General features: G+C 52.2%; 1 protein-coding gene across 1 annotated transcript in view; it reads left to right on the plus strand.

Moving 5' to 3' along the window:
• Window positions 1–15,124, plus strand: part of IQGAP3 (IQ motif containing GTPase activating protein 3) — a 93,852-nt gene that overhangs the window by 18,602 nt on the left and 60,126 nt on the right. The window contains exons 8-9 of the mRNA XM_088449650.1: window positions 14,262–14,440; window positions 15,030–15,117. Coding sequence (XP_088305776.1) covers window positions 14,262–14,440; window positions 15,030–15,117 — 267 coding nt within the window. The remainder of the gene's footprint in view (window positions 1–14,261; window positions 14,441–15,029; window positions 15,118–15,124) is intronic.

Below are 15,124 nucleotides of genomic sequence, written 5' to 3' on the forward strand. Positions count from 1 at the left end.
GTTGGCTCTGCCGTGAACTGGATACTGTTTGGGGCTCTTTCCCTCTTACACGGGGGGATGCCTATTTCAGGTATTATTATCCCTGCTTTAGGGCTGGTAGCAGGTCCATTCTGGTTAGAGTGAATGTTGACCTGCACCTGTATCATACACCCTCAGTATTGCGTGCCTTCGGGTTCCCTGTTGCTGACTAGCGGGTGGATCGCATAGCGGGACTCTGGCTGTTGCCAGATAGGAGGTGTTACAACAGTGTTTGGCCTCCTGTCCCAAATTCCCTGAGGGTCATCACGAGCCCCTCCTGGGGTGGATGGGCGTGTTACTCGTTTGATTACAGACGTTACTACGCCTCCCATTCCTGCGTGGTCGGATTCTTCGGATCCGTAGGTGGTAACTCTGCCTGAAATCAGTATACTTGCTTTCAGGAGTTGTTACCCATCCTACCATGGCTATAGCATGGTTGGTTAATACTATTGCATATTGGGTTGATGCATTTGTAACGTTTTTTCCCCTCCAACACGTCGGGGGTTCAAATGTATTTGGTCGCTCACGTAATATATGCAGTTGTCATAGGTGGAAATGCCTATATTGGATACCAGTCTCCTAACTTTCAGAGTTCCGGCTGCGACTGTATCCTCCGTAATACCCTATGGCTGCGCTCTGGGAATGCAGAGGTGCAGATACCATCTTTAGGGTTGATATTGTTTGGTCCTGACCTTGACAGGATTGTAGTAACATTGACAGTATTACTAACGACAAGTTTACCGCTTTCAGCTATGCCCACTACAAGGCCTCAGACTAAGTCTGTTAAGTCTTTTTTGTCCTCTGGGTCAGCCTAAAGGTCTGTTTCTTCGTAGACTGTCGGCATCTACAAGGGCCGACATATCCAGTACCGAGCAGGCCTGGACTGCCAGCCGATCCTGCTTCTGAACCTACGGATATCTCTTCAGCCTGACGGGACAGGCTACAACTGGGAGATACCGATTTTCTCAGTTCGCCCGGTACTAATGTCAAGTTGCCGCGGCTACGTGGGTAGGAGGGTACGCCCTCTTTGCTCAGGCGGCCTCTTTACAAGGGCCTTACAGATCCAGAAAGCTATGCAGTTGTTGCGGTAAGCGGAGCTAATTAGGCCATCCCCACTATCTCAGTGAGGGACTGGTTGTTCTGCTTTCTTTCTGGTGCGGTGGCTGAATGGTCCTCTTTGGCCTATTCTCTGTCTCAATTCCCTGAACCAGTTCCTAAAGCTACCTGGGCTCAGGAGGAAATCCCTATGCTCCATCATACGATGTTTGGAACCTGGGGACTTTATGGTATCACTGGATATACAGGACGCGTGCCTACGGGTACTTACAGAGACCTTTCCTCAGCATGGGCTGAGGTTTGCTGTATCACAGCAACACTTACAATTTTTCGGGCTCTGCCTGTTGGGACTGTCCTCAGCCCCACAGGGGTTTACCAGCGTTTTGGATTTTCTGACAGTTCTTCTGTTCAGTATATCCCAATGCTCCTGTACCTGGACGGCCTCCTGCTCTTAGCGGGATCACCGGGGTACTTTACGGCCAGGTCAGGATGACTGTGGCTTCTTCAGGGTGCAGACGTTTAATCAACGGGGAAAAAGTCCTCCCTGCATCCCTCTCTGGGTATTCTTCATCTAGGATCCCTGCTGGATTCTCAGAATCTGAGAATTCTTCTGGCGTAAGACGGAATCTCCACTCTTCCATTAGGAGTACATGGTTGTCTGCGCAGTCGACAGATGTCTTTACACTCTGGGATGCATGGTGGAATGGGCTCAGTTCCATTCCAGGCCTTTCCATAATTGGCTCATCTCCAGATGGAACGAGTTTTTTCTGTCGGATAACTGTTCAAACGATGATGCTCTCTCCGGAGGCAAGTCGGTCCCTGTCCGGGTGGCTATGGCCATCTCGTCCAGGGTTTTCTTTGCTATGGACAGTGTCTGGATCGAATCCTTTTCAGTGCAGTTGGACGTCTGTCGATTCCACCCTGTCAATTAACTTACTCTGGCATAACTCTTGTTTCCCGGTGAACCTGAAAAGGTTCAGTCCGACAGGGTCAGGACAGTGGCTTCCTTTTTAGCAACACTGTTCGTTGGGTGGCAATGACAGGTATGTCACATATTCGGACATAGTCCGAGGGTCTCCTCCCGACCATCTCGGCAGCGTTCATTTCAGGAGCTCTCCATTGGGAAGCGGGAGTCCTCAGCCGTCACGACGTGCATCCCGGGGACTAGTCTCTTCCCCAAGAGAGGTTTCATCTCCTGGTGAGCAGGGGGGGCCCCCCTGAGGTGACCCTCATGGCCTTCTGACTTTATCACACTATGGTGTTACAGTCCAGCTCTGGGGATTCTGAAGCAACCTTCAGCGACTCTTTGTCGGTGAAGTGGTCCTTCCACTTTGTGTACCTGTGTTCTCCGGTCTCCCTTCTTCCTCGAGGTCTTTGGAAGTGTTTTCAATCGAGACGGAGATGCTTTCCTGCTGGTGGCTCCTGATTGCCCCAGATGTCAGGGGTACTTGGATCTTCGGAGTCTCTACATCGATACTCCATCCCTGATGCTTCACTGCCCGGACCTGTTGTCTCAGGGTCCTTGGTTTTGCCTTGGACCTGGGTCGTTTGTCTTTGACTGTGTCCTTACAGTGGTCTTACAGCTTCCCTGGCTTTGTCATCGTTGGAATGATTAGAGCACATGGATCAGCTTTTGCTGGGACCTACCACAAACTGTGGCAGCCATAAATCTTATGGTATTGTACCTGTCGATACAATCCTCCGGTGTCCAGGATTTCCAGATATTCTGGCATTCCTTCCGGCTGGCTTGGGTTTCACACTTGGCCTGGTCTTCCTGACAGTGCGGATCTCTACACTGTCAGTATGGTTAAGATATGGAATTGCTCCACTCTGGTATCCAGTTCATCCTTTGGAGTGTTTTCTTGATTATGCCTCCATTTGTCCTCCCTAGGGACTCCTTGGGAGTAAGTAGTGGTTCTTCGTTACCTCCGGGGACAGTCAATGGAACCGCTGGTTGTGATAGCCATTACATGGTCTATTGCTTTAGGCTCTCTCTTTCTCTCAGGGTGTTTATATCAACCAGGAGAGTGTCTGAATTGGGAGCGTTCTCATGTGGCTCCCTCTTCTGGAGGGCATCATGTCAGGGTGTGAGTTGCTCTCGCCCTGTGTTTCTTCTTAGTGGTTTTCAGGTTCCATATTATTCTGGAACTTATGGTACGGCCATTCTGTCCCCAGTCCTCTCGGCTGGTGTGGCCTCATTGACTGTGGTCTGGCCTCTTTGGATTTATGTGATCCGTTCAGGTTCCTTACGGAAATCGGACTCCTTATTGGTGGTCTGAGATTTCTGGTTTTCACAGGAAAGGATGGCCGGCCTATAACCAAATGTTGGCTGGATGGCCTCGTAGGTCTTCCTCAGGGGCCTACCCATGGGTAGGCCTTCCTGTTGTTGATGCTTGTTTTTTCTCGGGCCATGTGACCCTCGTGTGCGGCTCGCTGTGGCGCCTCGGCTGTTTTGCCTTACTAGGTGGCCACGTGGTCTTCTGTCCACACCTTTTTAAGGTTCTAGGCATTGGTTTCCTTTGCCTCTCAGGATGCTTCCTTTTTGGCGACGGATTCTCCTCTCAGCACAGGAGCGTCCCCACCCTTGGTTGAACTGCTTTGGGACATCCCCAAGGTCAACCCTGTGGACCCCCTATGGACCCTGAAGTAGAAAACAAGAGATATGGTAAGAACTTACCTTTGTTATCTCTGTTTCTACGAAGTCCATAGGGTCCACAGGGCGCCCGCCCTGACGCACCTGGCTTCATATGGGCTGTGTGGCTGGTCACCGGTTTTCCGTCTCCCATTTCTGTGAGTATGGTTATTGAGTGTTCCAGTTTTCTCTCTCTTTTTCTCTCCTCCTCCGGCCTTTGGCTACTTACAAACTGAGGTGCCTCTGGCTTGGGGGTGGGGTTATAGGGAGAGTGGACCCAGTGCATCCTGGGAGCTAAAAGCTTTAACTGCGTGGTGCCCGGATTTGGTTCCCAACCTATACCCCAAGGTCAACCCTGTGGACCCTATGGACTTCGTAGAAACAGAGATAACAAAGGTAAGTTCTTACCATATCTCTTGTTTTCGCAGGAGCCACCATGGGCGATGTTTTCCCAGGTGCTGGTGTTCATCGCGGACCGTCTGTCGGTCCCGACTGCCGCCCCTACTAGGGCGTTGCCCCAGCCTGCCATCCCCCATTCCCCGGGTGTCCCACAATTATTGCAGACTCCCCCGGGGTCTCAGCCTGTTGGTCCCTATGCGGGGTTGCCAATGTATATTCAGTCCACCCCTGTGGCACAGCCGGCTGTGGTGCCGTTTCAGGCTCCTGTGACAGCTCCTCCACCCTGGGTGGATGCGCTTTCCCACACTGTCCAAGATTTGGCGGCAGCATCTTCGGCTTTTCAGTCGATGTTGCGCAGTGACGTGCCCTCCAGGGCGTCTAAACGCTCAGTCATGGCACAGGCTGCGCATCTTTCGGAATCTGAGGGGTTCTCGGATGATGGTGAGGTACAATATGACTCAGCCTCAGATACCTCAGTCCAGGAGGTAGACACTAAGTCTTCCATCAATGTGCGGGCTCTGGTTAAGGCGGTGCGGGCTATTCTTCTGATTGAGGATGAGGCACCCGCTCCCAAGTCAAGGTATCCTAGTTTTAAAAAAGCTAAGGTTACTTCTACAGCGTTCCCCTTGTCTGATCAGTTGACTGATCACATGGCGGTGGCCTGGCAGACGCCCAGTAAGCGTTTCCTGCCACAGAAACGCTTGGCGTCCAATTATCCATTCCCGGAAGCGCATTGTAAGAAATGGGAAACTCCGCCTGCAGTCGATTCCCATGTAACACGCCTCATCAGGAGTGCTACTTTGCCATTGCCGTCTATATCCTCGCTGAAGGATCCTACGGACAGGAAGGTGGAGACTTGTCTAAAGTCTATTTATTCTCTCTCAGGGGCTGTAGCCCGGCCGTCCATGGCCATCTCCTGGGTGGCCAAGGCCATTGAGGGGTGGGCCAACGCCTTGGAGGACACGTATACGGATGAATCTCCGGACGTCCAGAGGGCGTTGTTAGGACAGATGAGAGATGCCGCCTCCTACATTGGAGAAGCATCTTTGGATGCTAGCCTGTTGACCTCTAGGGTTTCGGCGGCAGCAATGTCTGCTCGTAGATCCTTGTGGTTGCGGTCTTGGAGAGCATACGCGGATTCAAAGAAAGGCTTGGAGGCCTTACCTTTTAATGGGGAATTACTATTTGGTCCGGACCTGGACAAAATAGTAGATACCCTGGCAAAATCCAAGTCAGCCTTCCTCCCTTCAGCTACTACACCTGCTAAGGTCCGGAGCTTGGCGTTTCGTTCCTTTCGGGTTCAGGGCAAGGCAAAGGGTCAGTCCTTCCCGAGGCAGTCCGCACCCAAGACCGCCTCAAAGCCAAAGAAGCAAGCCTGGAGTGCTAGGCGCCCTTCTTCCAAGCCAGAAGATAAGCCTTCTGCGTGATGGGACGGGCCTCCCTCTGGGGGACCCCAGAGTGGGAGGCCGACTTCTTCAATTCGCCCAGTGCTGGCACAATACCACCACGGATGCCTGGGTGCGAGAAGTGGTCTCCCAGGGGTACGCCCTGTCTTTTCGGCACAGGCCGCCTTGCCAGTTTTTTTGCACAAGTCCTTCTCAGGACAAAACCAAGGCCTTGCAGGTTCAGGAAGCCATAGAGGCCTTGCTGACGGCAGGGGTCATTATACCCGTACCACAGTCTCAACGTGGGATGGGGTATTACTCTACGCTGTTTCTGGTGCAGAAACCCAATGGCTCTCATCGCCCCATCCTCAATTTGAAGTCCCTGAACAGGTTTCTCAGGGTTCCCAAATTCAGGATGGAAACTTTGCGTTATATCATACTGGCGATGGAACCGGGGGATTATATGGTCTCCCTGGATATCCAGGACGCCTACCTCCATGTGCCTATAGCAACATCGCACCAACTGTTTCTGCGGTTTGCTATTCTCCACAACCACTACCAATTCAGGGCTCTACCCTTTGGTCTCTCCACGGCACCAAGGGTATTTACCAAGGTGATGGCGGTCATGGCGGCTCACCTTCGGAGCCAGGGGATACGGTTGCTACCGTATCTAGACGACCTCCTCTTGCTGGCAAGCTCCCCGGAGGTACTGATCCAGCATCTCCACCTGACGGTCGCTTGTCTACAGGCGCACGGCTGGTTGATCAACTGGAAGAAATCCTCCCTCATCCCATCACAACGGATGGTTCATTTGGGGGCCCTGCTGGACTCTCGTCAGCAACGGACTTTTCTGACTCCAGAGAAGGTCTCCTCCTTACAGCTGCGGATTCACAGTTGTCTGAGCAGTGGCAGAGTGTCGGTGCACTCAGCGATGAGAGTTTTGGGGTCCATGGTGTCGGCATTCGACATGGTGGAGTTTGCCCAGTTCCATTCCAGGCCCCTGCAGGGGCTGATTCTTTCAGAATGGAACGGATTGCCACACAGGATCCGCTCTCAGATGCTGGTGTTGTCCTCGGAGGTGCGTCTGTCCCTAGCCTGGTGGCTGCAGACAGCGCATCTCCTGGAGGGGCGCCCCTTTTGGATCCCGGAATGGGTTCTGCTCACGACAGATGCCAGTCTCCGGGGTTGGGGGGCGGTGACAGGCTCCTTGTCACTTCAGGGTCGTTGGTCGGCGGAGGAAGCGATTCTTCCCATCAACATCCTGGAACTGCGGGCAGTATACAGAGCCCTGCAGTCGTCCGGCACCGCTCTTCACGGAAGGGCCGTTCAGGTGCAGTCAGACAACGCCACCACGGTGGCGTACATCAATCACCAGGGAGGGACTCGCAGTCGAGCTGCAATGTCGGAGGTGTCCCGCGTCCTGGCTTGGGCGGAGCGCTATCTTCCAGCTCTCTCGGCAGTTTTCATCCCAGGAGTCCTCAATTGGGAGGCAGACTTCCTCAGCCGTTACGATGTGCATCCCGGGGAATGGTCGCTTCATCCAGAGGTATTCCAACTACTCGTGGACAAGTGGGGGCTGCCAGAGCTGGACCTGATGGCGTCCCGTTACAATCACAAGCTGCCTGTGTACGGGTCAAGGACAAGGGACGCAGGCGCAAGTCTGATAGACGCGCTGTCGGTGAAATGGCTGTTTCAACTGGCTTACTTGTTCCCTCCGATATCTCTGCTGCCTCGGGTCCTGCGCAAGTTCAAACAGGACGGAGGCACACTGATCCTGGTGGCCCCAGCGTGGCCCAGAAGGCCGTGGTACTCCGATCTGCGGAGCCTGTCCATCGACGCTCCGTACCTCCTACCTCAACGGCGGGACCTGTTGTCTCAGGGGCCCTGTCTTCACCCGGATCTGGGTCGACTATCTTTGACGGCGTGGCTCTTGAGACAGCCGTCCTGAGGTCTCGGGGCTTTTCTAGCTCCGTTATTACCACCATGCTGAGGGCGCGCAAGCCTGCTTCCGCGAGGATCTATCACAGAGTGTGGCACACTTACTTTCAGTGGTGCGAGGCCAGAAACTATGATCCCCAGGTGTTCCGAGTTTCGCGTATTCTGGCTTTCCTTCAGTCCGGTTTGGATTTAGGATTACATCTTTCTTCACTGAAGGTACACGTGTCTGGTCTGTCGGTGTGGTTCCAGCGCAGGATCGCTGCTATGCCGGACGTACACACCTTTTTCCAGGGTGTTTTGAGAATCCAGCCTCCCTTTGTGCCACCTGTGGCCCCGTGGGATTTGGCGGTGGTTCTTAGGGCCTTACAGGGTCCTCCTTTTGAGCCCTTGGAGTCAGTGGAGCTCAAGTGGCTAACTTTTAAAACTGTTTTCCTCTTGGCAATTGCTTCTGCCAGGAGGGTTTCAGATTTGGGGGCGCTTTCTTGTCGTCCCCCTTTTCTGATTTTTCATCAGGACAGAGCGGTGCTTCGCACTCGTCCTGATTTCCTGCCTAAGGTGGTTTCCAGGTTCCACATTAATCAGGAAATTGTTGTACCAGCCTTTCAGTCACCTGATCTTTCGGCTGGGGAGACTTCCTTAGACGTTGTAAGGGCACTCCAGGTTTATGTGGACCGGACTAGTTCTGTGAGGAAGTCGGATTCTTTGTTTATCCTCTTTGGTTTTCACAAGAGGGGTTGGCCTGCCAACAAACAGACTCTAGCCCGTTGGCTTCGTTCTGTTATTATTGAGGCTTATATGCAGGAGGGTTTACCTGTTCCAGCCTCTGTTAAGGCTCATTCCACTCGGTCCGTGGGCCCTTCTTGGGCTGCTAGCCGTGGCGCCTCTGCTGTTCAGCTCTGTAAGGCGGCCACCTGGTCTTCCATTCAGACCTTTTTGAGGTTCTATGCGTTTGACACCTTTGCCTCTCAGGATGCATCCTTTGGGCGCCGGGTTCTCCTATCAGCACAGGAGCGTCCCCGCCCTTAGTTGGACTGCTTTGGGACATCCCCAAGGTCACCCTGTGGACCCCTATGGACCCTGAAGTAGAAAACAAGAGATATGGTAAGAACTTACCTTTGTTATCTCTGTTTCTACGAAGTCCATAGGGTCCACAGGGCACCCGCCCTGACGCACCTGGCTTCATATGGGCTCTGTGACTGGTCACCGGTTTTCCGTCTCCCATTTCTGTGCGTATGGTTCTTGTGTGTTCCAGTCTTCCTTCTCTGTGTTTCGTCTCCTCCTCCGGCCTGGGCTGCTTACCAACTGAGGTGCCTGTGGCTCGGGGGCGGGGTATAGGGGAGGTTGGACCCAAGTGCATCCTGGGAGCAGCTGAAAGCTTTAACTCCGTGGTGCCCGAGGATCCAGGATCCAGCTATACCCCCAAGGTCACCCTGTGGACCCTATGGACTTCGTAGAAACAGAGATAACAAAGGTAAGTTCTTACCATATCTCTTGTTATCTGAAGGATCACACGGACAGGAAATTAGAGACTTGTTTAAAGTCTATCTACTCTCTCTCTGGGGCAGTGGCTCGTCCGTCCATGGCCATCTCTTGGGCGGCTAAAGCCATTGAGAGCTTGGCCAACGCTTTAGAGGATACCTTTCCAGACGATGCTCCGGATATCCAGAGGGCGTTACTAGGACAGATGAGAGATGCGGCTTCCTATATTGGGGAAGCATAGTTAGATGCCAGCCTGCTGACCTCTAGGGTTTCGGCTGCAGCTGTGTCTGCACGTCGGTCCTTGTGGCTGCGGTCCTGGAGAGTTGACGCAGACTCTAAAAAGGGCCTGGAGGCCTTACCTTTTAATGGGTAGTTGCTATTTGGTCCAGACTTGGACAAAATAGTGCATACTCTGGCTAAATCCAAGTCAGCCTTCCTCCCTTCAGCTTCAGCACCTGCTAAGGTGAGGAGCTCCACTTTTTGGTCCTTTCAGGTTCAGGACAAGGCCAAAGGTCAGTCCTTCCCGAGGCAGTCGGCGACCAAGACCGCCTCTAAGCCCAAGAAGCAGGCCTGGAGTGCCAGGCGCCCTTCTTCCAAGCAGGAAGATAAACCTTCTGCCTGATGGGACGGGCCTTCCTCTGGGGGACTCCAGAGTGGGAGGCCGACTTCTTCAATTTGCCCAGTGCTGGCACAATACCACCACGGTTGCCTGGGTTCGAGAAGTGGTCTCTCAGGGGTTTCGGCACAGACCGCCCCACCAGTTTTTCTGCACGAGTTTTTCTCAGGACAAAACCAAGGCTTTGCAGATTCAGGTAGCTATAGAGTCCTTGCTGAAAGCAGGGGTCATTGTTCCCGTTCCTCAATCACAACGAGGGACGGGGGTATTATTCGTCTCTGTTTCTGGTGCAGAAACCAAATGGTTCTCATCGCCCTATCCTCAATTTGAAGTCTCTGAACAAATTCCTCAGAGTTCCCAAATTCAGGATGGAAACGTTACGTTCCATCATTCTGGCGATGGAACCTGGGGATTACATGGTCTCCCTGGATATCCAGGATGCCTACCTCCATGTTCCGATAGAACCTTCGCACCCGCAGTATCTGAGGTTCGCTATCCTGCAGCATCACTATCCGTTTCGGGCGCTACCCTTTGGCCTCTCCACGGCACCAAGGGTATTCACCAAAGTAATGGCGATCATGGCCGCACATCTTCGGAGCCAGAATGTACGGCTGCTGCCGTACTTATACAACCTCCTTTTGCTGGCGAGCTCTCCGGAGGTACTGCTTCAACAACTCCACCTGACGATCGCTTGTCTGCAAGCTCACGGGTGGTTGATAAATTGAAGAAAGTCCTCCCTGATTCCATCACAGCGGATGGTTCATTTGGGAGCCCTGCTAGATTCTCGTCAACAAAGGATCTTCCTGACTCCGGAAAAGGTCTCCTCCCTACAGCTGCGATACACAGTTGCCTGAGCAGTTGCCGCCTGACGGTCCATTCGGCAATGAGAGTTCTGGGGTCCATGGTGTCGGCATTCGACATGGTGGAATTTGCCCAGTTCCATTCCAGGCCCTTGCAGGGACTGATTCTATCGGAATGGAATGGGTTACCTCACCGGATCCGCTCTCAGATGCTGGTGTTGTCCCCGGAGGTTCGGAAGTCTTTGGCTTGGTGGCTTCAGACAGCTCATCTGGGCGCCTCTTTTGGATCCCGGACTGGGTCCTGCTCACAACAGATGCCAGTCTCTAGGGTTGGGGGGCAGTGACAGGCTCGTTGTCACTTCAGGGACGTTGGACTGCGGAAGAAGCGCTTCTCCCCATCAACATCCTGGAACTGCGGGCGGTGTACAGGGCCCTGCAAGGTCGGTTCAAGTTCAGTCCGACAACGCCACCACGGTGGCGTAGATCAACCACCAGGGAGGAACTCTGTCGGGCTGCGATGTCGGAGGTGTCTCGCATCCTTGCTTGGGCGGAGTGCCACATTCCAGCAATCTCGGCAGTTTTCATCCACAGAGTCCTCAATTGGGAGGCGGACTTCCTCAGCCGTCACGACGTGCATCCTGGGGAATGGTCGCTTCACCTAGAGGTGTTTCAGCTACTCGTAGACAGATGGGGGCTGCCGGAACTGGACTTGATGGCCTCCCGTCACAATCACAAGTTGCCCATTTACGGGTCAAGGACAAGATACGCAGGCGCATGTCTGGTAGACGCGCTGTCGGTGAAATGGACATTTCACCTGGTGTATCTGTTTCCTCCGATATCCCTGCTACCTCGGGCCCTGCGGAAATTCAAGCAGGACGGCGGCACGCTCGTGCTGGTGGCTCCAGCGTGGCCCAGACGACCTTGGTACTCTGATCTGAAGAGCCTCTCCATCAACGCTCCGTACCTTCTTCCTCAGCGTCAAGACCTATTGTCTCAATGGTCCTGCCTTTACCCGGGTCTGGGTCGGCTGTCTTTGACGGCGTGGCTCTTGAGACAGCCGTCTTAAGGTCTCGGGGCTTCTCGGGTTCGGTTATTAGTACCATGCTCAGGACACGCAAGCCTGCTTCCGCACGGCTTTACCACAGGGTGTGGCACACTTACTTTCAGTGGTTTGAATTCAGAAGCTATGATCCTCAGGTGTTCCGGGTTTCTAGGATCTTGGAATTTCTTCAATCAGGCTTGGACCTCGGCTTACGTCTTGCCTCCCTGAAGTGCATGTGTCTGCGCTGTCCGTGTGGTTCCAACGAAGGATCGCTGCACTACCGGATGTTCACACTTTTTTCCAATGTGTTCTCCGAATCCAGCCTCCCTTCGTGCCTCCTGTGGCTCCTTGGGACTTTGGCGGTGGTTCTTCGGGTCCTGTAGGGTCCTCCTTTTGAGCCTCTTGAGTCGGTGGAGCTCAAGTGGCTGACGTTTAAGACTGTTGTTCTTCTCCTGGCAATTGCTTCTGCCAGGAGGGTGTCAGAATTGGGGGCGCTTTCCTGTCGTCCCCCTTTTTTGATTTTTCACCAGGACAGAGCGGTGCTTCGCACTCGTTCCGAGTTTTTACCTAAAGTGGTTTCGAAGTTCCACATCAATCAGGAACTTGTTGTGCCAGCTTTTCAGTCACCTGATCTTTCAGCTGGTGAGGCTTCCTTAGCTGTACTCCGTGCTCTCAGAATTTATGTGGACCGGACTGCCTCTGTTAAGGGAGTCTGATTCATTGTTTGTCCTCTTTGGTTTTCACAGGAGGGGTTGGCCTGCCAACAAACAAACGTTAGCCTGTTGGCTTTGTTCTGTTATTTGTGAGGCTTATGCACAGGAGGGTGTACCTGTGCCAGCCTCTGTTAAGGCTCTTTTCACTCGTTCTGTGGGTCCTTCTTGGGCTGTTAGATGTGGCGCCTCTGCTGTTCAGCTATGTAAGGCGGCCACCTGGTCTTCCATTCAGACATCTTTTGAGGTTCTATGCGTTTGACACCTTTTGCCTCTCAGGATGCATCCTTCGGGCGCCGGATTCTCCTTTCTGCACAGGAGTGTCCTCGCCCTTAGTTGAACTGCTTTTGGACATCCCCAAGGTCAACCCTGTGGACCCCCTATGGACCCTGAAGTAGAAAACAAGAGATATGGTAAGAACTTACCTTTGTTATCTCGGTTTCTACGAAGTCCATAGGGTCCACAGAGTGCCCGCCCTGATGCACCTGGCTTCAAATGGGCTGTGTGGCTGGTCACCGGTTTTCAGTCTCCCATTTCTGAGAGTATGGTTTCTTGTGTGTTCCAGTCTTCCTTCTCTCTGTTTCGTCTCCTCCAGCCTTGGCTGCTTACCAACTGAGGTGCCTGTGGCTCGGGGGCGGGGTATAGAGGAGGATGGACCCAAGTGCATCCTGGGAGCAGTGAAAGCTTTAACTGCGTGGTGCCCGTGGATCCAGATCCAGCTATACCCCAAGGTCAACCCTGTGGACCCTATGGACTTCGTAGAAACACAGATAACAAAGGTAAGTTCTTACCATATCTCTTGTTTTTAGCATGGAGATATGCCCGCATGGTGGTTTGAGTCAATATTTGAAACTGCATATGTATAGTGCGAAACCCTGGCACACCTTTCATTCATGGCAGAGGGAGTCATATGAGAGCTGTTAGACCCACCTTGCCCTGCATCATGCGTTCCTTTCTTTTGGCATTGTATTGTTCTTATTAATGGATCCATCCCTGCATGTTGGCCAGCTCTCTGCATTCAAATGATCAATGAATCCATCACTTATCTCTTGTCTGTACACACGATATATCTATAAATGACATAGTTCATAGATATATCGTGTCGGGCCGTTCTGCACGGCAGATGAGATTCATCTTGAGGATATATTGTACACATCTGCCGGGGTGTGTGTACGGACGACCCACCGCCCGCCCCGTTACGCTGGCTACAGGAACTGCCGACATCACAACTGGACAGGCAAATTGAAATGCCCGCCCAGTTGTGATGTCTGGTCAGACATATCGAGCAGCTGGTTGGCAAGTGTGTATGCTTATCAAATTGGTCGCTCGGTCTGCCGGGCCAATTTAGTTATTTAAATAAAAATCCAGATCTTCAAAACGGAAGCAATGGCGCACTACAGATGCTCGCCGCAGTTGGGGTTAAGTGTCGTCCTTGGTAGGGGAGGAAAAAAAAACATGCAAGTGCTTATTACATGTGACAATGTACTGTCTATGGTATGCATTTCAAATGCCTTATAGCCACAGTTTATTTTTGTTGAAGTTTGCATGGCTGCGAATGTGTGCAGTAGGCTTGCAGCCTTAAATGGGAGAGACTCTGCTTGTATATGATTAAAATATAGAAAGTATAACTAGCAGCAATGTGGGACAGGTTGGGCAAAAGTGGAAACCAGCGCACCAGGCTGAAAGACCCCCCCCCCTTGTTAATGGAAACGCGCGGCATCTAATCCACTAGTCCTAGCGCACAGGTTCTCAAACTCTGTCCTATAGGACCCCAAACAGTGCATGTTTTCCAGGTCTCCTCACAGAATCACAAGTGAGATATTAGCTCCACCTGTGGATCTTTTAAAATGTGTCAGTGGGTGACCTGCAAAACGTGACCTGTGTGGGGTCCTGAGGGCCAAGTTTGAGAACCTCTGTCCTAGTGGAATTGAGCATGAGCCTGGCCAAATCAAAACTTGGATCCTCTATGGGGAGGGTGGGCCAAACAATATCAGGTACGATAAGTGGATCTTTCGGTGCCAGATTGAATCGACACCTTAATGTTTGAGTAGTTTTACCTCTATGTTGATCTTTAAACTGTTATAACAGGCACCAGATGCTCCTCAGACAGTAAAGGGTAATGTGTTCGTTCATTCAATGTGTAAGTAAGAGTATTCTCTAGTGTTGTCCATTTCTGCTCATCCCAGTGCACGCTGCTGTCATCGCCATTAACGAAGCAGTGGACAGGCGAGTGGCACAGGACACCATGGCTGCTCTGCGGAACCCCAATGCTACGTTGGTGAACCTTCAGGAGAAGCTGGCGGCAGTATACCAGGAGCTTCTCTTCCAAGCCAAGTCCACAAAGATGGCCAACTCCCGAAATAAGGCAAGTAACCTAAGTGCTACCAGAAGGTTACCATCTTTATATATAAACCTGAAACCCCTGTACAGCTCCTAGCATGGGCTTATGGGAAATGTAGTCTTAAAGCAGCCTTTGCAACTGCAGTCTATAGCGATTGAAGCCTTTATGCGGTCGACAATGTTCTGTATTTAAGCTGCCCGCATGCAGATTAATCTGGTAGGTCAGAGCAGTCACACATAGGTTGTATATGTACGGAATGCAGGGACTTTGTCAGTGATGTCAGCTGATTAGTACACACACGTAATCACAGATCAAGCTTTTTAATTGGTCTTGCTTAGGAATGTATGCCGCCAAATTAAGCACGGTAGTCTCACCCACCCAGTACAGTCAGCCACCAGGTGGCACCAGACTCCTGACCTGTCTACCGTACATCTATTGCTATGACTTTGATCTTATGGGTTTATTTACTAACATGTTTGCAGAAAATGTAGTGTAAACACACTCCCATTGGCCTACATTTATTTCTTATGCTAGATCTAAACTGACGTCTGGTCTGTATCACTTACCATGCGGTTATGCTGCTAACACCTTGTTCTCTTCCACCCCCCCGCAGGCTGCGCGGAATACCACAGACAGCCAGGATATATATGACCACTGCCTGACGCAAGCTGAAATACAGGGGAACGTCAACAAAGTCAATGGTAATCG

This window comes from Taudactylus pleione, unplaced genomic scaffold, assembly GCF_031769625.1.
Source record: "Taudactylus pleione unplaced genomic scaffold, aTauple2 ptg000490l, whole genome shotgun sequence".
In the NCBI taxonomy this organism is placed as follows: domain Eukaryota; kingdom Metazoa; phylum Chordata; class Amphibia; order Anura; family Myobatrachidae; genus Taudactylus; species Taudactylus pleione.